The sequence below is a fragment of the Delphinapterus leucas genome, chromosome 3, assembly GCF_059928025.1.
Source record: "Delphinapterus leucas isolate spDelLeu-1000000601 "Yukka" chromosome 3, BTC_Dleu_Yukka2, whole genome shotgun sequence".
NCBI classification, from domain to species: Eukaryota; Metazoa; Chordata; class Mammalia; order Artiodactyla; family Monodontidae; genus Delphinapterus; species Delphinapterus leucas.
This window is the reverse complement of record NC_143131.1, coordinates 154317667-154341490: the sequence shown is the minus strand read 5'-3', so window position 1 is coordinate 154341490 and position 23824 is coordinate 154317667. Positions and strand designations below refer to the sequence as shown.

Below are 23824 nucleotides of genomic sequence, written 5' to 3'. Positions count from 1 at the left end.
GCATAAACAGCTTGGAGCTTTTTGGAGGGTATGTGGTAATCTTAGTATTGGTGTGATGACTTTTGAAAGTTCTATGGCGTATAGAAGTCAAAAAGAAGACCCGGAAATTGGGAGAACTCTCTCTGAAAGTTATTGGGGAAGTCTGGCTAGTAAGACTCCAAAAGGGAGAATCAGTAAGAGGCCAGGTTATTCATAGGCCTTCTAAGAATGTGTCCATGAGAAATATTTACAATGATTGGATGCCGGAATAAAGGAGAACACTGGCTCCATAAATGGTAACTTATTTTACACAAACAGGCTAATGATAAAAATAATGCAAATCTGATGGATTTTTAAGAGTTTCATTGACCAAACTGAGACAAAAGTGCATAACAGCTAGATGCTCATAGTTTTAATCAGTTCCCTTTGGAGTCAAGCAAAGATAGCACCTGAAATGGTAAGGGACGTTTATGCAAGGTCACCAAGATTTTTGGTGGTGCATTTGGGATATAAACCCATTTCCATAAGAATTCTTTCAGAAGTCAAATGTTTGCTTGTCAAAAAGAGCATGAACTTACTTCCAGGAAAAGTTCTTAAGAAAAAATAATTTGAGTAATGAAGAACACTGATGTAACAGTTAATTTAATTTAAGAACCCAGAAATAGAGGTAAAGAGTAAAGCAATTATGGGTTAAGAGTCTGCATAAATTCCCCTGGAAGGGGGATATGGTCAGAGATGGCAATTTGAAAACAGTGAGTCACCAAAAGTAAAAGTTTAAATTACAAGCTGTTTTGGGGGTCTTCAAGAGAGGTTTTATAGATAGAACAACAACAGCAGCAAGGATAAGATATAACGCTGTCATGTAGACTGCAGCCTGAAAAGAAAGCATTGCAGAAAAGCCACATCATCCTGAATTTATATTTCCGTGCATTTGAACAGATTGGAGAGCAGTAAAGTTGTTTTAAGAGCGAGTGATTTAAGTCAGCCAGCTTGTGAATAATACGAGATATTTTTGCATTTACATTAACTTATGTCCATAAATAACGAACTTTAACAATGAACAAAATCCATAATCCTGATAATGCTAAGAAAACTGGAAAGATACCTTTACCTTGAAAAGACAGGATAAAGAAGACAGCATAGAAATTTAGGGAGATTGCAGTTTTGGAAAAATCATATTAACATTTATTAGCTGCTACAGCTTTGAAATGTGATGATTTAAAGAAAGAAGTAGACTGTTGATTTCTAAAAGGTAATGTGTTGGCTGAAAGAGAAGAGAATCTTGTTGAGACCTAAAGTGTTCTTTTAAGGATATATTTCAATGTCATTTCAAAAAATAAACGCATTTCCCATAACAAAACAGTGAGGTTAATGGAATCATGCAGGTGAAAGCTTTTTGGCCCGAAGGAGTTCCATCCTTTGGAACAAAGTTTTATTGTTGAACACACCATGACCCAGGCCTGTGAGTGCCAGCACAGTGGCTGTTTTTACAAGATCTGGTACAATATTCACAGTAGTTCTGGCCTTAGCACTAGGCAAGGATCATTCTTTTTGTATCTTCCTGATTGCTTCCTCTACAGAAATGGGATAATCCCTCCTCTTCTAAACTGGAAAGTAGTTTCTTCCCTCAGTAAAACTAGTTTCTTCTCCAGGTTGAACTTTTCCAACTCTTAGAGGTCTAAAATGAATGATAGGAAACATACTATATTTGCATCTATTTTTATTTAAGAGTTATCTAAGGAGATTTATCTAATTAAATAGGAATTTCCTAACAGATGCCAAAATAAACAATCAACAAGTTTTCTTTAAAGATCATATATATTATATAACAAGATCCACCTAAGAGTTAAAATATAAGTAGGTATACAATTCAACTATTTGAAGATAATTTTTCTTCTTACCACTGAAGCAATAAGCAGGTAGTAGTACAATTTGGGGAAAACAATATTTCTGGCTTTTGTTTATTTTAATTTGTGATATTCATGAGATCTTTTGTGAAGCCTTTGGGTATATAGTAAAATGAATGGGTTTTTAACTTTGTATCGACTCGTACTTTTGTAGGTTTTAAATTTTTCTTCTGGCTTTAATTTATGCTATCTCCTTTTACTTCTTCATTTAGAAATAATGTATTTTTCTCAGGATTGCAATCTCAGTGCAGTCCTCTACTTTTCTATTTGTTGGACGTTCTCTTAGACATCTACATTTTTATCTAGTTAGTACCTTTTTAGTTTTTTATACAATTGATAAGAACTCTTTAATCTTATGAATTCTTTATATTTTCTCTTTGGAGACAAGATTTATAGGGATTTCCTTGGGCTTAAACTAGAAAGAAAAACGAATTTGCATATGAAATGTTGAAGGCTTTGTTACAAAGTGGACTAACATTATATGTATGTTTGAAATAAACTGCTTCAACCGGAGCACCTAGCTGTTAACCTCCAGATTAATATCTGTCATAAAATATGTGCGTGCTTCCAACACATGGCATTGCCTCCTATTACTGCATGTCCAGGAGAAATTGTTTTGTCTTGTAGCAAAAGACATTAGCTCTTTGCACATTTTTTTTTTTTTTTTTTAATGACAGCTATCCAAAAATCAAGCGTTCCCTTGTATGTGAGGACAGAAAAGGACAATTTTTAGACAGGTCTAATATCCAGTTGTACCTTTCAGTCACTTAGAGAGAAGGCTTAGACCCCTGAAGCCCAAAGTCACAGGTTTTTTAGGATTATGGTGGTATATACCTCCAGTTTATAGAAAAAAAAATGCGTTGTAGAAAATCCAAGTTAAATTAGGACTCAAATCCAAGTTAAATCTAGAACTAAAGTTTTACTGCCCCAAATACTTGTAAACTCTAGGTTACTGCTCTGTTGTCCATTTCATCAGTTGCAGAATATTCAAGTTAGCCTTTCAGTGCTAACAAGAACATAAAAATGCATTATGTCTAAAAGCAGAACATGATTGCCAAGGCAGATCTGCGCATTACCTGAGAGTTTGGGGGGCCACCCAAGCGGCATCTACTTGTTTGCTACTGACCTTCAGTTAGACTTGCTCAAGAATTGTTACAATGTAGTAACATACACCCTTATGTACTCTTGAGTTTATTGAAAACACACAGCAAATGTGCACACACACACACATACACACCAGCACACACCTACTCTAGAGCCTAGAATTTTAAGAGTCAGAACTTTTTACTTGCTTCTGGATTAAGATGGACCCTGTATTTCCTCAGCATGCTAATTAGAAACTCTATAAACAATTCAAAACCAGCTTAAAATTCTGTTTTACAAAAAAAAATTGATGTTAAATATTATCCTCATAGAGTTCTACTCTGACTTTTCAAATTGTTTTTTTCTCCCTTCATGGGATAAACAGTTAGGGTTTCTTTTTCTTTGTTTTTGTATCTCTCATTGTAAAAAATTCTATCTTGAAAGCTGATTTATTATTTCTTCCTTAGCATGGATGACATGGAAACAAAGATGATATTTCATCAGTCTTGTTTTTATTTAAGTTGAAAGGTTATATATTTCTACTGTCTACTGCAATACTGCTAAATATTTTTATAGTGCTTGTAAATCTTATGACATTATTTTTTTAGTTTGTATTTAAGGCATTTACTCAAAAGGGACCATATGCCTCAGTTCATGTCACTCTATCATCAGTGTGTATGGTCACTCTATTTTCTAATACTTTTAAGATTGGTTTTGGCCCCAACGTTCCTCTGCCAGATTTATTTCCTTTATTTTCCCCTATGTAGCACCATTTGGGCCATTTAATATGTAATCTCCCAACTCACCTTTATAGTTATTTTAAACATATGTATATATTTGAAATACCGAATTGTTTTGTATTTTCTAATTTTTGCAAAAGTAGTATCGACTACAAATCACATCCTATTCTTTTATTTTCTACTTTCATCTCTACACTTCCAGTGTCGAAGGCTGGACACATCTGCCCACTTTAGTACTCTGGCAATTAAACAGAACCCTCTTCTGGCAGAAGCCTAGTCGAATTTGGGGAATGTGTACAAGGAAAGAGGGCAGTTGCAGGAAGCAATTGAGCATTACCGGCATGCATTACGTCTCAAACCAGATTTCATCGATGGTTATCTTAACCTGGAAGCTGCTTTGGTAGCAGCAGGCGACATGGAAGGGGCAGTATAAGCTTACGTCTCTGCTGTTCAGTACAATCCTGATTTGTACTGTGTTCGCAGTGACCTGGGGAACCTGCTCAAAGCCCTGGGTCGCTTGGAAGGAGCCAAGGCATGTTATTTGAAAGCAATGGGGACGCAACCGAACTTTGCAGTAGCTTGGAGTAATCTTGGCTGTGTTTTCAATGCACAAGGGGAGATTTGGCTTGCAATTCATCACTTTGAAAAGGCTGTCACCCTTGACCCCAATTTTCTGGATGCTTATATCAATTTAGGAAATATCTTGAAAGAGGCACGGATTTTTGACAGAGCTGTGGCAGCTTACCTTTGTGCCCTAAGCTTGAGTCCAAATCATGCAGTGGTACGTGCCAACCTGGCTTGTGTACACTGCGAGCAAGGCCTGATAGATCTGGCAATAGACACCTATTGGTGAGCTATTAGATTGCAACCACATTTCCGTGATGCTTACTGCAACCTAGCCAACGCTCTGGAAGAGAAGGGCCGTGTTGCCAAAGCAGAAGATTGTTATAATACAGCTCTGCGGCTGTGCCCCACCCATGCAGACTCTCTAGCCAATATCAAAGGAGACCAGGGAAACATTGAAGAGGCAGTTCGCTTGTATCGTAAAGCATTAGAAGTCTTCCCAGAGTTTGCTGTTGCCCATTCAAATTTAGCAAGTGTATTGGAGCAGCAGGGAAAACTGCAGGAAGCTCCGATGCATTATAAGGAGGCTGTTCGAATCAGTCCTACCTCGGCTGACGCCTACTGTAATATGGGAAACACTCTAAAGGAGATGCAGGATGTTCAGGGAGCCTTGCAGTGTTATACTCCTGCCATTCAGATTAACCCTGCATTTGCAGATGCCCACAGCAATCTGGCTTCCATTCACAAGGATTCAGGGAATATTCCAGAAGCAATTGCTTCTTATCGCACTGCTCTGAAGCTTGAACCTGACTTTCCTGACGGTTATTGTGATTTGGCTCATTGCCTGCAGATTGTCTGTGATTGGACAGACTATGATGAGCGAATGAAGAAGTTGGTCAGCATTGTGGCTGACCAGTTGGAGAAGAATAGGTTGCCTTCTGTGCAGCCTCATCATAGTATGCTCTATCCTCTTTCTCATGGCTTCAGGAAGGCTATTGCTGAGATCCATGGGAACCTCTCCTTGGATGAGATCAGTGTCCTTCGTAAACCACCGTATGAACATCCAAAAGACTTGAAGCTCAGTGATGGTCGACTGCGTGTAGGATACGTGAGTTCTGACTTTGGGAATCATCCTACTTCTCATCTTATGCAGTCTATTCCAGGCACGCACAATCCTGATAAATTTGAGGTATTCTATTATGCCCTGAGCCCAGATGACGGCACAAACTTCCGAGCGAAGGTGATGGCAGAAGCCCATCATTTCATTGATCTTTCTCAGATTCCATGCAATGGGAAAGCAGCTGATCGCATCCATCAAGATGGTATACACATCCTTGTAAATATGAATGGTTATACCAGGGGTGCTCGAAATGAACTCTTTGCTCTCAGGCCAGCTCCTATTCAGGCAATGTGGCTGGGCTACCCTGGAACAAGTGGCGTGCTTTTCATGGATTACATCATCACTGATCAGGAAACTTCACCTGCTGAAGTTGCTGAGCAGTATTCTGAGAAACTGGCTTATATGCCCCATACTTTCTTTATTGGTGATCATGCCAATATGTTCCCTCACCTGAAGAAGAAAGCAGTCATCGATTTTAAGTCCAATGGGCACATTTATGACAATCGGATTGTGCTGAATGGCATCGACCTCAAAGCATTTCTTGATAGTCTCCCAGATGTGCAAATTGTCAAGATGAAATGTCCTGAGGGAGGAGACACCGCAGACAGCAGTAATACAGCTCTTAATGTGCCTGTCATTCCTATGAATACTATTGCAGAGGCAGTTATTGAAATGATTAACAGAGGACAAATTCAGATAACAATTAATGGATTCAGTCTTAGCAATGGACTGGCAACTACCCAGATCAACATTAAGGCTGCCACTGGAGAGGAGGTTCCCCGTACCATTATTGTAACCACACGTTCTCAGTACGGGTTACCGGAAGATGCCATTGTGTACTGTAACTTCAATCAGTTATATAAAATTGACCCATCTACTTTGCAGATGTGGGCAAATATTCTGAAGCGTGTTCCCAATAGTGTACTGTGGCTGTTGCGTTTTCCAGCAGTAGGAGAACCTAATATTCAACAGTACGCACAAAATATGGGCCTTCCCCAGAACCGTATCATTTTTTCACCTGTTGCTCCTAAAGAGGAACATGTTCGGCGAGGCCAGCTGGCTGATGTCTGCTTGGACACTCCACTCTGTAATGGACACACCACAGGGATGGATGTCCTTTGGTCAGGGACACCCATGGTGACTATGCCAGGAGAGACTCTTGCTTCCCGAGTTGCAGCTTCCCAGCTCACTTGTTTAGGCTGTCTTGAGCTTATTGCTAAAAATAGTCAAGAATATGAAGACATAGCTGTGAAACTGGGAACTGATCTAGAATACCTGAAGAAAATTCGTGGCAAAGTCTGGAAGCAGAGAACATCTAGCCCTCTGTTCAACACCAGACAATACACAATGGACCTAGAGTGGCTCTATCTACAGATGTGGGAGCATTACGCAGCTGGCAACAAACCTGATCACATGATTAAGCCTGTTGAAGTCACTGAGTCGGCCTAAATAATGACTGTGTGCACAGGAGAATTACCCTGTACCTGAGCCTCAACCTTCCGGGGGAAAGGCAACTACTTTCTCCTTATCTGTACAATACCATGTTGCAGATGGGTGACAGACAATGATAAGATAGCACAGCCAGACTTGCTTCCTGCATGATCATGATCACGATAGGGAGAGACACAAGAGATGGGAAACTGCTGCTCCACAAGGAGTCTCCATAGAATTTTGCAGCATCCAGGTGTCTGGAAGGTCTGGAAGGTAAGTCTGGAAGGTCTGATCTCCCTTGGTCTTCCATGGGATGGATGGTTAGTGTGGAAGGGAGATAGAGATTGCCCAGCCGTTTTGTGATTATCATGGATTGATTGAGTCTTCTGGATTAATATTTTTCTTTATATTTTGGGTATTGGAGCTTTTAAAAATGTTTGGTTTCAGGTATTTTTATTCATGTGAAGTGTATATGATTCTCTTGAGATAAGGTTTTAAGCTAAAATATTCCTTGTTTTAGTTTCTGAACTCTACAGATAAATGGGGACTTTGCTGCTGTAGTCTTTTTATAGGTTTTATAAACCACTTGAGCCTACATCAGTCATTTTAGTTTGTGACATAATGTTTGGAACTATCAGTGCTTTGTTGGTTTATAGATGATGGCTTAAATTCTTTTCCTGGTCCGCTTCCTTCTTCCCTTTCCCCCACTTTAAAAATTCTCCTGTAACTTGGCTAACAAAACACCAAGTCTGATTCAGAACCTCCCGGAGTGTTTCTCTTAGCTCGAAGGGACTGTCCCTACTTGTTCCCCTCCTTGTTCCATTCCATGGGAGATAAATCACCAGAGCCCAGAAATCAGAAAGAATGTAAAATGAGACAAGCAAAGCTGTCTCCCCCCTGCACATGCAGGTTATTTTTGATGCTTCTGGGTTTATGGGTTTTCTCCCAGGGAAGTTAACCTTGAGCCGAGACAGTCTGTAGATAATGTAAACCACCATCTGGCAACCTTCCTTTTTCTAGTCTATATAATCTGCAACTGTAGCAGGAAGGTGTGAGTCTTCCTTTGGTTCCAGAGTGAAATGCGAGTTGGAGTTGGAGTTGGAAAAGAGGCCCACAACCAAGTGTTAGAGAAGGAAATGTGAAGTCATTAGTGAAAACCCAGGTTGAAGTTAAGGTGAAGAGGCATGAGGAAATGGTCAACTGTTACAGTATTACAAAGATCATCAAGAAGCATATCCATGAATGTGGTTTGTATTGCAATCTGCTGAAAAAGAGACAAGTATCCTGGCCTGGCCTTCATGGAGATTATATTTTATTGATTCTGATAATAGATTATTGTTGAAAAGGGCCTCCTATAAATTATAACCATGCAAAGGCAGCAAGATAATTTTTTTTCTTTATGTATGTGTTTCTCATTCCTCCTCACTTCTCTCTTAGGGGAAGAGAAAATCACACACAAAAAAATGTCAAGTCTCAGCTATTCCTTTTCAAAATAATTTTTTTCCAAATTCCAGTGGAGGCAATAGGTTAACTGTTAAGATTTGTAAGGCTCAAAAAGCTAGATTTTTTACAAAGTGTACCCAAATTTTATTCTATAGCTAATAGCTTTGGAAAGAATGTGTCATGATGCAAAGTTGGAAAAAGCTGGTTTTTCTTCCGTGAATGACTTCAGTGTGTTGGGAGAAGAGGCAGAGAAGAAATCAAAGTAATTAAACATGGGGTGAGTTTTCCTGATAGGGGACTCTAGTGCTTTAAAATAGACTAGATAACCCTAGGGATAAGCTGAGGGTAGAACAGACCAATGCCTCATTTCCAATCTGGTACCCTGGAAGAAAACAGTGTATTTCCTTTGAAGTCTTGAGAGGTTTCTCTTCTGCTTTGTTTTGTTTTTGGTTCATTTTGTAATCAACCTTATTAAGGTATCATTTACATACAATAAAATGCAGACATTTTTAGTCAATAGTTCAGTGACTTTTAATTAATGTATACATTTGTATAACTACCACCCCCATAAAGATAGATAACAATTCTAAAACCCTAGAAAGTTTCCTCCTAGGCTTTTGCAAAAGTATCCCCATCTCCCACCCCAAGGCAACCACGGATCTGTTTTTTATCTTTAGAGATGACTTTTGCCCAGTTTAGAATTTCATGTAAGTTGAAAAATACAGTAGGTGCCCTTTTGATCTGGCTTCACTTGCTCAGCATATAGTTTTTGAGATTCATTCATGTTGGGATGTTTTAAACCAGGACTTTAGCCTGGGTGGCTGATGTTGTCTGAAGGCACTTATAGGTACATCTGAGTCTCTGGCATTGTCACTGTCTGTTCTTGGCTCCGTATTTTCAACTTTACTAAGCAGCACAAGGTTGAAGTAAGGAAGATCATTGTCAGTATAATGGAGGTGAAGTGGGTTCTGTTATATAATATTCTCAGCAAAAATTGACCTGCTTGGAATCATTGTGTTGATAATTGACAAGAATACTCTTCTTCCAAAAACCTTGGTACTATAAAACTTCTAAAGGACGCTGTCCTAGGACTCTTTTAGTTTTCATTTTTTGGGAAACATTTCTGGAAAATTCAAATGTTCACAACCTGAAAGAAGCAATTATTCACCTGAAGGCTGACTCTGCTAAAGTTGAGTTGTCCGACCTTTACATGCTGATAGAAGCCAAATAGCCTTGCAAAACAATGCTCTCTTATTGGATATAAGCATATAGATTGTTTAAGATGGACGTGTATATGCAGTAAAGTGAAAAAACAGAGAATCTTTGGGTTTCCCTTGCTGGGTTTTTTTTATTTTTTCATTTAAGTTTCTATAGCGTATGCTAATAATTCAGGGTAACCTCAGGTTAGTTTTAGTTCCACTCTTTACATAAATGTTGAAGTACTCCATACCCACCGTTTTCCTACCTTCCTTCTTTTCTTCCATCTTTCCTTTCTCACTTCTTATAATCCATTATACTTAATCCTGCATTTGCTGAGGTGGCACTTAGTGTAGGAAAATACTGTGAAATTTTGCTGTTCAGAATGCATGTTGACCAAATTCTATATTGAGAAAAGGTCTGAATTTACCCAGAGTAACCCTTTCTCAGCGTCTTTGAATAAAGGCCATAGAAAGTGGGCTATATATAGTATCCTGACAGGTATGTAGAATTCATAGCAATTGCCCTCAAAGAGCTTACCTATCGTAGATGCATATGAATGCATTTAATGATTGCTTTATTGGCAGCAGTGCCATCATACATGGTCTGTTTGGTTTTATATCATTCTCATTACCTGCTGATTACCACTGTATACATTGCAAATGGAATGGTTTCTATGGCTTGTGAACTTAACGGCCAAATAATATGTAATTTATTGCACACTTTAGTGTAGAAGATGGAGACTCCATAACTTTTCGTGTGTGCTTTGCCCCTTTGGAATGTATTACCCTGAGATCAGGCAAAGTAATAAATTTATTTCAAATGTGCGTGATAGCTAAACATCAGTTAGGAATGGTGGGCAATATTTCTTCTTCCAGCAACATAACAGTGTTTAAAGACTAAGCCATTGAACGTGGAGTTACTGAACATGGGACTCAGTTCACTGGGATCCCTTCTTAGAAAAATAAAGCAAAACTTGAATTGGATTTGTGTGGCTTATTCAAGTAGTAACTTATCAGCTACATCTTGAACTTAATTTGTCACAAACATTTGGTATTTTATTAACTCTCTTCCCCTTCTTCCCCCGACTCTCACGAGAATGGATCATGAGTATCTTAAAACATACTAAGTCGTCTTCCATCCCTGTTACTCTAACTACAAGAGCACACTTTCCTTATCCAATGCAACTTACTGTCTTTTAGAGTAGCTGTGCTTTTAATTCTGTACAAAATTACAACCAGCAAAGAGAAACATTTTCAAGGAGCCACCACATTGTAGAGCTTTAGAAAGAAGACTTTAGAATTAAGGGCAAATATATCAATTTATAGCTAAAGCACCTGAGGCCTAAAGTAGGCAGGTTACCATCGAGGTCAGGGAAAGTGGTGGAAGATCAGGTTTCAAGCTGAGGAAGAGTCTAGAGGGACTCAATCTGAGCAGGTCAAAAACTGAAATGAGACGACGAATGTTCTGGGAAGGCTGGCATGTGGCCTCAAGTGTGGGATTCAGACACGGAGTGGGCCCGGGGGGAACTGAGCTTCTGCAGTAGGCAGAGAAGTCCACCTCCTCTCCGGAAAGTGCCGCTGACATCAGGGAGTTGAGGGGAAAGAGCAATGAGTTCCAGTCCACCTGAGAAAGCAGGCCAGTCTGATTAACTCTGAATTTAGGCTTATTTCAGATACTTCTTGAGAAAGAACTTGGACAAGAGCAAGTCCCACGCAGCCTCTTTTAAATCCATGCCCAGTATTTTCTGGTGGAGTTGCTTAAACCCTCCAAGTGACTCCAGCATTTTAATTTCACTCTGTAAATAATTCCGACAGTTCTATGATTGATTATTTAATGGGCAAATAAGTAGGGTCACAAAAGAGTGTGAATGTATTTTACAGAATGAGGATGGGCGGGGTGGAGCAGTCTGGAATAGGACACCAATAAAAAGGGATCTTGGTAAAGAAGAACGTCTATTAGAAATGGAGAGGAATTCGCAAGGAAATTAGTGCCTGACTCCACGCCCTTCTCTCTGCATGTTTAAAAGCTAGTTTCTAATTTTATTTTCATAGGAGATGTCTCTGTGATGAATTGTCTTTTACCTCCACACTAGTTATCACATGGACATATTGTGAAGTTTGTGTGAGAGAAAGCAAGTATTAGAATTTCTCTTGCAAGCAGCCATAAGCACTGCCTGGAACAGTCTAGGATAGAAGGAGAAGGAAAGGAAGGTGGAAACAAAGGAGAAAGACAGCTGATGATGCTGGAGTCTCTCGCTGGGATTTGTGGTATCTCATTTTGAAACTAAGTACAGAAAGTCAGAACTTGACTGATTGTTTCTTGATCACGGTTTGTTTTCGTTTTTGCTTTTTTCGTGCTCTCTCATCAGTTATTCCAGCCAGTGCCATGTCATTTTCAGTTTCAGTAAGTAAGCATGCCTGTCTTGTTTCCATTTGCATTATTCATGCAAACGTTGATTGAACTGATGACCCCGAGTTATCACGGAAACATTAAATACACCAGTGGATACATTTCTTAATTTTAGAAAAAAATTACCGAGTGAAGGTTAAAACAACTCCTCTTCATTTTGTCATTTTAAAAATACTTCTCCTAACATGCAATACCTCATTGCCTAACAATGCCAGATAAATGAAGAATTCCTATGTATTCCTGAATGCAGGCTAGTCTGTATATTTTTTGGCAGGTATGACCGTTACCGAGGGTAACGGCCTGGTTTGCTGGCCATGTCCTGTCTCCTAGAAAGTTGTACTTTCTGTTTTCTTTCAGTTGGTCCATTGGATATCAGAGGTGAATTTATAAAACTATACTTCCCTTTACACTTACTTTGTTTTGTTTTGTTTCCCTTGAAGACTAGTTGATTGACAATGTTGTGTTTCAGGTGTACAGCTAAGTGATTCAGATATATATATATTTCTTTTTCAGATCCTTTTCCTTTATAGGTTATTACAAGGTATTGAATATAGTTGCCTGTGCTATACAGCAGGACCTCGTAGTTTATCTACTTTATATATAGTATACCCTTACTTTCTGTGATCCACGCTGGTCAGACCACATAATTATTTTCACTTCTGATATAATTTTTTCCGGTCCAACCTCAAATCTTTGATAAGAAGATATTTTAAAATAAGTTTAGCATGTGTGTGCTCTAAATCCAACAGTAGTTATTAGAGATATGATTTTGCACTAGGTATTCCTCCCTTTTTTGTTCTTGGCCAACCAATTGAAAATTAGTTTTTATTTTCTGGTTGATTTGCTAGATGTTTATGACTATAATAAAAGTCTTAAATTTTGTCTCATATCTTAAAACACAATCTGAATTAGCAATGGATATTGTGCCATACATAGGGGCTGTGATATAAATATAGTTTCTAACTTCAAAAACATATAACCTAGAAGGGAACACAGACACATATGCAGCAATTATGGTAACTGCATTTGTTTACTAAGTGAAATAGTACTGAGATGGATAAAGTGCTAGCGAGCCTTGAACAGGCAAATCAGCTGCAAAAATAGATGCGCAGTTCTTTAAAAATCTTTTTAACATTTTTCCAGGTACATGTAGAATATAACTTAGCATAAAAACGGTATGGGTTTGAGGATATGGGGAGGGGGAAGGTTAAGCTGTGACAAAGAGAGTGGCATGGACATATATACACTACCAAACGTAAAATAGATAGCTAGTGGGAAGCAGCCACTTAGCACAGGGAGATCAGTTCGGTGCTTTGTGACCACCTGGATGGGTGGGATAGGGAGGGTGGGAGGGAGACAAAAGAGGGAGGGGTTATGGGGATGTATGTATATGTATAGGTGATTCACTTTGTTATAAGGCAGAAAGTAACACACCATTGTAAAGCAATTATACTCCAATAAAGACGTTAAAAATAAATAAATAAGTAAAAGAAGACTGACTCATCCAATTAAAAAAAAAAAAGAAATTCTCTCATCCTGGATTCAAGAGAAGGGATGAAGTAAAAGGATGAGGAAGAACAAGAAGAGGAAATGTGAGCGTGGAGAGGGTAGGAGGAAGAGCAGAAGGCAAATAAGTGTATGTGCTTCTCTTGCCATCCCTGACTTTTTTTTTTTTTTTTTTTTTTGGCGCTTCAGGAAAACCCAAAAGCCAGAGAAGAGCACAGAGGTGCTCACCACTGCATGTGAACAAAAAGGTGGAGAGAAGAGAATGGTGGTAATCTGCGCAGGCAACTGGAGGATGACCTGAGTGCATCTCGCCAGGGAACAGTCCCCGTTCCATAGAATCCCTGAAGATGCCAGGCTCTTATGTTTAGATGGGGGGCCGAAGGTGTCTGTGGGGTCATCACGTACATCACTCCTGGAGGTGTTGTTCACATTGTGTTCTTTGTAAAGAGTGTCCCTGGTGAGGTTCAACATCTCCCTCTGCAGGACCCAGCCTTGCCCTCCCAACCCGCCAAGGTCAGCAGACAACATCCCCAGTTAATCCCCAGGTGTGGTGAGATATCTGGAGTGGCCCTGGTACCCCCCAGTTCAGGCGTCCTGGGGAAAGGGTGAGGAGGACAGAGGAACCGGGGCTTCTTCTCATGCAAGCAGACAGCTCACCTGGCCCAGCGCTGCTGCATCCCTGTGGGCACACAGTAGCCCTGTCATCCGGTAGGGGACACTGCAGGATCCACACCTGGCTGGGATTTGCCCAACCCCTGGGGACCCCTCAGCCTCTGTGGAGCCCCACTGAAGGGCCTGGGTCACCTCATGGCACCATTTCTCAACCTGAGGTTCTATAGATTTTTCATAGATGTGTAAAAATTGAATACAACACACACACAAAATGAAGGCAATTCAAAGCAATGCTAATTTAGGATGAGTTAAAGGGCCAGGATTCCAAATTAATTATGACCTTAAAATTAGATAACAAATACATCTGGTTTTATTACATGCTGAAAAGCAGTGTCTTCTACAAACTTTTCATGTTGGGATACAGCAAAGCTATAGAATTTATGATTCTGTGACCACAGCATCAGGATATTTTTAAATGAAAAAGCACAGGCAAGTTTGGCTGGGGTGTTAAAGAAAGAAAAACGATTATTAGGGGAAAAGGGAACATTGCGGTTCTCTGCCCACTTCCACTGTGCTGGTCTCATGATGGGCCGTGTTGCGTGTGGGCTGGAGGGACAGGGTCACTACTCCCACCTGTGTCATCAGACCTCCCACTCCTCACAGCGCCCAGGTGGGAGGGACCCACACTTTTCAACCTGGAGCCCCAGTGCCTCCCCTTTCCTCTGCATCACTTTCACTGTTCAGGGGACCAGTCGCTCGAACGCCGCCCGGCCAAATGCCCAGGTTAAATCGCCCCTGTAGGACAGGTCTCTCTGCTACCAGAACACACTTGGCAAAGAGCAGCAAACAGGCCCCAGTGCCCTGGGGATGTGAGCCCTGGGGATGTCAGGGCCCAAAGTCACTTGCAGGGTCTGAGTAGCCCCCTGGGTCCCACACACCGACCCCAGGGAGCCCACCTCCCCACTGACTCCAGTCCCTGCCTTTGTGTGGCAGGTTCTCGTCTGACTCCTGTGAAGACTGTGACCTGGAGGCCTCAGCCTGAGACTCAGAGGGGATGGAGCTTGTGCAGCGTCTGGCAGCTTAAATGAGACACGAGGCCAAGGAAGGAGGGCCACCTCTCTGCTCCGCCTCCGCTCCTGAGTCAGGTAGTGAGTGCCGGTTACTTCCTGTCGGAGCTGTACATATTTAGCATAATTTTAGATATATGTCTTCCTTTTAACAGTGAAAGGCTGTTACATCAAACAAAATTGATCTCCTCTTTATTTTTTTAAACATTTCTATGTAAAATAACACACAAGTATAGAAAGCACCCTCCGCAAAGGGAGGGCTCAGTGAATTACAATGGGCGCTGCACTCTGGGGAGCAGTAGTTCTTCCCTCTGTAAAAGCCCAGATGCTTCAGAGAAGCTCCTCTCAGCTTCCTTACTCTGGCCCCACCTCCACAGCGGAAATCCCAAAGGGACTGGATTCTCCCAGCCCTCCAGCACCCTCCACTACTTTCTCATTGTGCTGCCACACTCATTTTGAGTTATTTGTGTGTAAATCACTGCACTTGGAATATACATGGAGTAACTGACTTCATTCTTATAACCGAATAAGTTAGCACTTATTCTTCGACAGGGGGCGGCCAGAGTGCTGGGGACGTCCTGTATATTGAACTGGGTGTTGGTAACAGATGTGTTTATATTTATAAGAAACCATAAAGCTCTATGCTTAAGATCTGTGCCCTGTACAATACACCAAGTAAACTTCAATTAGAAAGAGATGCCAAAAAAATTTCCCCACAAAACAAACTTCAGGGCCAGGTGGCTTCCTCTGATTTCTACCAAACATTTAAGACAGAAACGATGCCCGTCTCCTACACACTCTTCCAGAGAACAGATACAGAGGGAACACACCCACACTGCTTTCATCGGACCAGGAGAATACTGATGTCATACCAGCAGTAGATATTACAGGACAGGAGAAATTCCAGGCTAAACACTTCTGAATGTCGATGTCAAAATCCAAAAGCAAATATTAGCAGTCTAAACCTAGAGGTTTTCAGAAAGGAAGGAAACTGGGATTTCGTGGCGGTATTTCCAGTGGTTGATGTGGACAGGATCACTGGGTGTTTGGGCGCTGCCTGGGAACGTGGAGAGAAGGGACAATGCCATCGGGTTAGTGGAATGAACATTTGGTGACAGAGATTAGGAGGGCCTGGGTCATCCTCAGAGACAGTCCTGGGATGGGGTCTCTAGGCTGTGGCTATGGAGGGGTCCCTCTAGAAGGGCATGGGCCTCTCTCCTGTGCCACTGCAGGGTCTAGGGATGGATGAGGAGTTTGTAGGGGCTGGATTTTGATGAGGAAGGATGAGCAGGGAAGGTGCGCCCTCAGAGCCAGTGCGGCCACGGCCCCTCCCCAGCCAGGCCGTAGCCCAGGCTACTCAGACAGTTGCTCACATCAATAGGCGACAGTGGGGCACGCCAGCTTCACCCACTAAACCACCAAGCACAGCCCAGCAGGCCACTGTCCTGATTAATCAGCACTAACTGTGCATCCAGGGCTGGTTGTTGAAGACCAAGCTAATTTGTTAGAGACGTGCCATGTGGGCAACTGGCTTGGAGAGACCAGGGCTCTGAGCCACGTGGAGACAAGCCGACCACTGGTCAGACCACCAGGAGGCTCACCCAGTGTGTGAGGACGCTGAGGGAGGAGGGACGTAGATGGGACCCCCTGATCCTTCAAGGGACCTTCTTTCAGGGATATTTAAGAGCTGTGGGGTCAGGGATCAACATGTAAGGGAGGCAGTGGGTCAGGCTTGGGCCCTCCTGTTGGCTCAGACCCTTCCTGTCCTTGGAGCAACCATGGGGCAGGCAGGAGGCTTGGGGGGATGGAGGGAGGGGAGCCCTGGGCTCAGGAGTCCAGAGCACCATCTAGAGGATTCAGGGGTTCAGGGATTTCTGTCCCAGGGAACCAACTACATTCCTGTCCCACGTCCATCTGTCATCAGCTTTGCGACTCCGGGAAAGTCACTTAAAATCTCAACATTTTAATGCCATGTACCATAAAATATGGTTCACAGCACCTGCCATGAGTTCCCCACGGGGCTGATGTGGGGATCACAGGAGATGATGACAGATATTCTTCACAAGCTCTAAAGCATCACACCCATAACCTTCCCCACTCCCCTGCCCTGTGGCATCCAGGTCCCCTCTCTGGAGGCAGCACTACCACATTTCTTGCTTATTCTTCCAGACATTTAATATTTGAACACTTAGGTAGCACTTATGAAGTAAGCATCATTTTTCATCAGGGTCTACCTGATTTGCTGTATTCAGCTTCATCATGTAATACTAATAAGTGGACCCTATTAACATTTCCACTATCACAGAACAAGGAACTGAGGACAGAGGGTCTGCATAACCTTCCCAGGTTCATGTGGCTTCTGGTATGATTTGAATCCAGACCATCAGGCACCAGCCCCCACTCTGTCGGTCACTGTGCTGTGCTCCCTTTCTATATTATCTCACTAAATAAAGTCATGTCCCGTGCAGTCAGCCTGCTGGCTATTTTAAGTGCACACCACATTGCAACACCCTCTTCTCAGCCCAGCTTCGATTCACGTGACTCCCCTAGACTCCCCTAGGAGGCTGGTGAACAAAGAGAACAGACGTGTGACCTGGGAATGAATTGACACCTCTGCATGGTCTTCTCCCAGCAACATATCAATAGTTCTCTCAGTTTTTGTTGTGTTTTCCAGGATCATGACTCGGGTACCAAGAAGAAAAGGAAGATTATAAAGGAATCAAACACAGGATGCACAAGAATATCATCTGTGATCAAGATAATCTGCTGGCCATCCGCAGCGGTGGTTCAGGCACATCAGAATCAGCATCTGGCCAAACAACAGGGTAGGGACCCAAATAGCACCCCCACTGACCACTCCATTGAAGGTACTGTGGAACTAATACCAGCAAGTAGATTCAGGAGCAATGGCTGTAGTTTGTACAGCAGAGCCTGGATCTGGCTGAGGGAGGATTGGGCAGGGAAGGTGCCCACTCAGAGCCCGTGCAGCCACTGCCCGCTCTTAGCCAGGCCTTAGTCCAAGCTGCTCAGACGATTGGTCAGTTTCTAGTCAGTGAGACCCTGGGGGCCTGTAACCTTCATGTGTTAAGCCACCAAAACACGAGCCCAGTAGACCCTGTTCCCAGCTAATGAATATTAACTGCTCATCATCCGGGTTTGATCAGTTGAAGATGATGCTAATTCTCTGTGCAACTGTCATGTGGGCAGTTGGTTTGGAATGTCCTGGGTTTTGAGTCAGTTAGGGAGTCAAGTAGACTACTGGTCATTCAGGGTGGTCACCTGACCACCAGGAAGTCTCACTGCAAATCAGCTGCTAGAATCAAGTGCTGAGGGGGAAGGGAGGGGAGATGCACACATATTTGGATACCCTGGTCCATCAGGGGGTCTGCATTTGGGGGAAAGACACTGTATTTGGGGTCAGGGATTGAAACGTAGAGCCAGGAGGTGGGTCCAGGTTTGAGCCATTCTCTTGGGCCAGGCACCTCCTCCGAGTACCAGCTGTCTCCCTGCAGCATTCTTGGGGCAGGAGGATGTGGGAAAGGGAGTGAGGAGAGCTCTTGGTTTGTGTATCCAGGGTATGATCTCATGTCCATGTGTTCCGGAAGCTCTGTCCCTCCCCTGCCTCAGACCCATCACTCATCAGTGTTGTGACGCTAGACAAGTTACTCAATCTGCCTAAATTTCAGTGCCCTGAACCATAAAATATGGGTCACAGCCCCTACTCTGCCCACCCCACAGTGCATCACAAGAAATAATATTCTTTCCATGAGCTCTAAAACTTCTTGTGTCATCAATGTGAAAAAGTAGGCTCTATCCTCCTATTTGTAGCCTCCTAGGTGCCCTTTCTGGAGACAACCTACTTATTCTTCCAGGCATTTAATACTTGAACATTTATGTAGGTAGCACTTATGAAGTACCCATCATTTTTCTTCAGGCTTTGTATTTACTAATTTTTAGCCTCAGAACATAATACGAATAAGCAGGTCCTACTAATATTTCCATATCCCTGGCCAGGGAACTGAGAAACAGAAGAGCTAAGTAACTAACCTTCCCAGGTACACATGGCGTTCGAATAGGATTTGATTTCAGGCCATCAGGCACCAGCACCCATACTCTCCCTCATTGTGTTGTGCTGACTTTGTACTTGTCTCATGTAAATAAAGTTATTTTCCCCATGGGATCAGCCTGTTGGGTATTTTAAGTGCACGCTAAAATGCAAGGTCCATCTTCATAAGCCCTACTTTGATTCAGGGGACTCCCCGGGCAGCTAGTAATAAGGAGATCTGAAGTTTCACCTGTGAATAAGACTTTTGCCAGGAAGATGTCAACACCTCTCACTATTGTGAATGTATTTCCTAGGAGCTTGTTTCAGGAATATGAAGAGAAAAAGACAAGGATTCAAACCAAGGATACCATATGGGGATTGATCCTCCGTGAAGAAAATATACTGGCTGGCCCTCACCGTCATTCAACAGCTCAAAATGAACATCTAGTCCCAAAGGGTTGAGCCTCAAATATCATCCCATACAAGCCACTCCATTGAAGTCACTGTGAGAATTCCATCCTGAAACTGATCAAGAGTAATGACTATAAAAAGGTTGTCATATTATCTTTTGATTGAGATATAATTCACATTTTTTTTAACTGTGTGATTCAGCTGCTTTTAGTGTACTCAGGTTTTGCAATCAACATCTCTAATTCCAGTACATTTTCATCATCCCCAAGAGAAACCTCATACCTAGTATCAGTCATTCTCATTCTGTCCACCCCTTTCACCCCAGCCCTGGGTCTTTCTGTCTCTATTGATTTTCCTATGCTGGACCTTTCATATGAATAGAACCACACAATGTGCGGACTTCTGTGTCTGACTTTTGCAGTAAGCAAAATGTATTCAAGGTGCATCCAGGTTGTAGCATGTATCTGTCCTTCACCCTTTTAATGGCTGAATAATATTCATTGTATGGATATAACACATTTTATTTTTCCATTCCTCAGTTGGCGAATAGTTGGGTTGTTTCCACTCTTTGGCCATTATGAATAATGATACGACAATATAACACTCATGTACAAGTTTTTGTGTGAACGTATGTTTTTTATTTCTCCTGGACATATACCTGGGAGTGGAGTTCCTGGGCCATATTGTATCTCTGTGTTGAACTTTTTGAGGAACGGCCAAACTATTTTCTTTTTCGTATTTGCACCAGCAATGATTGAAAGTGCCAATTTCCCCACATCATTGCCAACGCTTGTTTTTAAAAAAATTATATGGCACAATAGTGGGTATGAAGTGGTGTCTCACTGTGGTTTCAGTTTGCATAATTTTGACTTATAATTTTGCACATGTTTTCATGTGCTTATTGGCAATTTGTGTCTTCTTTGGAGCAGTATCTGTGCAGATTCTTTTTCTCGTTTTTAAAATTTGGTTATTTGACATTTTATTGTTGAGTTGCCAGTGTTCTTTACATATTCTGAATACTAGGCTTTATCAGATATATGACTTGCAAACATTTTCCTTCATTCTGAAGGTTGTATTATGTCTTTCTTGATGGTGTTCTTTGAAACACAAAGGATTTTAATTTTGATAAAGTCCAATTTCTTTTTCCTTTTGTTGTCTGTGCCTTTGCTATCATATTTAAGAGTTCATTGCCAAATCCAAGACTATGAAGATTTATCCCTTTTTTTCTTCAGAAATTTGTATAGTTTAGCTCTTATATTTAACTCTTTGATCCATTTTAAATTCAAAGTCTATTTTGTCTGATATTGGTATAGACACTCCTGCTCTCTTGGTTACTATTTGAGTTTTCTCGCTGAGTTTGGAATTCCCTTTTCTATCCTTTAACTTTCAACCTGCTTGAGTCTTTTGATCTCAAGTAAGTCTCTTGTAGACAGCATATAGTTGGATCATATGTTTTTACCTATTCCGCCAATCTCTGTATTTTGATTGGAGAGTTTAATGCATTTACATTTAAAGTAATTGCTGACAAAAAAAAGACTTATTTCTGCTATTGTGCTGTTTCTTTTCCATCTGCCCAAAGCTTTTTTGCCCCTCATTTCCTGCATTCCTCTCTTTCGTTGTGTGTGTTTAGCTGATTTCTTACAATACAATATTTAAATTACTTTCTCACTTCCTTTTGGGAATATTCTATAGCTCTTTTCTTTGTGTTTACCATGGGGATTACCTTTAACATCCTAAAATTAAAACACTCTAATTTGAACTTATACCAGGTTAAACTCAACAACATCCAAGTTCTTGAAGCTAAAAGAGCATCCTACTATCTCAATGCAAAAGACCTTCTCCAAGACACACTGCAGTTTCTGCCTGGCTGGGACATTGCCCCAGAGTGCGGTTAAGTTGAAGGAGTCGAAGGAGGCATACATTTCCATCCTCTGGATCACTGCTCACCAAAAAATACATAATGCCAGGCACATATGTAGTTTTGAATTTTCTAATGAAGACACCAGGAAAATAAAAATGGTGGAGTCAATGTAAATAATAGATTTTTAATTCAGTATCTGCAAAGTGTTCGAATGTTTACATGTGGCACGAGAACTGTGGTCATATTACGAGGGCTTGAGAGCCGCATGGAGCAAGATAGAAGACAAACAGCATGCACTTGAAACTCTAAGAAGTGAACGCTAACAGGCAGATGGGGCCTGGAAGTCCAAAGTTGAATAACAGCCCGTAACAGGGTGATTATGGTGGGTTTTTTTCCTGCCTCTGTCTCCCAGCTTACGCAAGGCACGCAAAGTCCAGCAACAGCTGAAAGTTAAAACCATGGGATCAACCTTTTATTTCTAGCCAGACAGGTGAGAAAGTGGGGGGCTTGGATGTTGAGGAGTGAGGGGGTCATCCCCATTGGTCTTTTTCTCCCCAGTTACCACATCTCCCCTGCAACCTCAGTGATGGCAGAGGCCTTCACTGAGAAGTGGCCTGTGTCTCTGGACAAAGGAACAGGTTAAGAGACTCCTATTGTTTGAAGAGTGTGGGGGCATGCCCGTTATTTTCCTTTCTTTTCTCTTGCTATTTAAATTGACAAGAACAGATACTACACTTGATCTTAGCCAAAAGCCTGAGATGAAATAGACAAAATAAACTTTAAGCTAAAATTACTGTCAAGTATAAATTTTACTAATATAGTAATCCCAAAGGACCAAAGAGCAGGGCAGTGGCTTTATTGAGAACCCAGGATTTCCGAGTGTCCACCGTGCTCAGTCACTTTTAAATCATCAGCACAGCCCTATAATTCAGAGATTTAGGTGAAGTGACTTGCCCACGGTCACACAGCTAAGTGAGAGTCTTCTGGGACCAAGAGTAACTTTTGCAAAGGCGTCTCTTGCTATACTTAATCACTGCCACCATCTGACACTCACATTCTTTCTTTTTATACTATTCTGTTTCCTTGGGTCAAAGAATCCGACGCCTGAATTAAGGTTAAATAGGAGTTAGTGGCAGATCAAAAGCCAAAATCGCTTCAAGATATTCTTTTCATTCCCCCAAGTAATGCCTTTAGTCACAAAAATATAGAACAACATAGACAATTACAAGTCAAGTGACCTTAGTGTTCACAGGCAAGCACTAATACATTTTAATGTACCATGATCATATTAAAATAGAAATAACTATGAAACATTTTCTGCGGAGAAGCAGCCCCTGCGGCAGGCAGCAGAAAGGGACAGGAAGGCTGCATGGCGCCCAGGCCCCCAATGGCCTAGGTCTCACCCTGCAGCGCACTGTTGATGTGCCGGAAGGCTGCTTCCTTCTCGGAGTCTAGGTCTTCAGTGGCGACAGGGAAACCCAGCTCAGGGCCTGGGGGCAGCCTCAGAGGCTCCCCTCGCCGGTGCGGCAGCAGAGGAATCCTGCGTTTTCGGGGCCTGGGACTGTCAGATGTGCGGGAGCCCTTCCTCCAGGGCCCTTTCTGCCCTCTTGCTGCCTCTGCATCTTTGTCAGGCTGGCTTTTCCTCCGGGAAACCACCGGAGCTGCAGAGGGCGACGGAGGGCCCTCCTCGCTCCCTTTCTTTGCAGACTTCTGGGGCAGCCCTTGCGGTATGGCGGGACCCCTCCTTCTCTTCACTGGCGGGAAACCTCGGGTGGAGCTATATGAGCTCGTGATGGCGTTTCTTTGGGGGCAGGAGCTCATACAAGTGGTCTACAGTTTCCTGGTGGATCTGTCTTCTGCCCACTTGGCGTGGAGGTCTCTCTGCAGAGGTCCAGGCCTGGGCACGAAGAAAGAGCCTCCCAGGGGCCTAAATGCAGATCGTGCGCCCCCGGTGTCATCGGGGCCGCTTCTCTGGTCTTCGTTCCTCCCTGTGACTGTGGGGACTTCCTCCTGCTTGGCCATCCCTTGCCCGCTCTCTCCCAGGGCCCTCAACACCGTCTTCTCGGTGCTGTAGTTCGGGACACAGCTGGGTGTCGTGGCCGGCACTGGCTGCCCCCGCGCCACACTGACAGTGACTGTGTCCACTGCGGACACTGAGCTGCGGGACATCGTGGAGGTGCGAGCACCCATCACTGCCTTCTTCCGATGGCCTCGCCTGCAGATGGAGATAAGGACCCCCAGAAAGGAGCGCAGGGTCTGCGGGATGGTAGAATGTGGCCTCAGAGACTCTGTGGCAAAGCGCAGATGCAGAGTCACTGGACACTTGTGGGCTGGCCTGCGAGTGGGTAGCCGGCCATAGACAGCTGGGTGACCCGGGCCGGCCACGGTAAGTTGGTGGGCGTGGGGAGCGGGCCGGGGGCAGATGAACCCTCCTGGCAGGTGCTGA

The 23824-nt window shown here is 42.5% G+C and overlaps 1 protein-coding gene, 1 long non-coding RNA gene and 3 pseudogenes across 2 annotated transcripts in view; 3 read left to right on the top strand and 2 right to left on the bottom strand.

The window, feature by feature from the left end:
* Positions 1 to 23824, top strand: part of LOC149749807 (uncharacterized) — a 180110-nt gene that overhangs the window by 28228 nt on the left and 128058 nt on the right. The window lies entirely within an intron of this gene.
* On the top strand, positions 1359 to 19239 carry LOC149749811 (UDP-N-acetylglucosamine--peptide N-acetylglucosaminyltransferase 110 kDa subunit pseudogene; annotated as a pseudogene).
* The window catches only part of LOC149749808 (2'-5'-oligoadenylate synthase-like protein 2), a 23846-nt gene continuing 17027 nt past the window's right edge, over positions 17006 to 23824 (top strand). The window contains exon 1 of the mRNA XM_089908526.1: positions 17006 to 17886. Within this exon, the coding sequence (XP_089764652.1) occupies positions 17792 to 17886 (95 nt within the window). The 5' untranslated portion in view covers positions 17006 to 17791. The remainder of the gene's footprint in view (positions 17887 to 23824) is intronic.
* On the bottom strand, positions 21746 to 23547 carry LOC149749809 (putative POM121-like protein 1; annotated as a pseudogene).
* On the bottom strand, positions 22038 to 22143 carry LOC149749810 (U2 spliceosomal RNA; annotated as a pseudogene).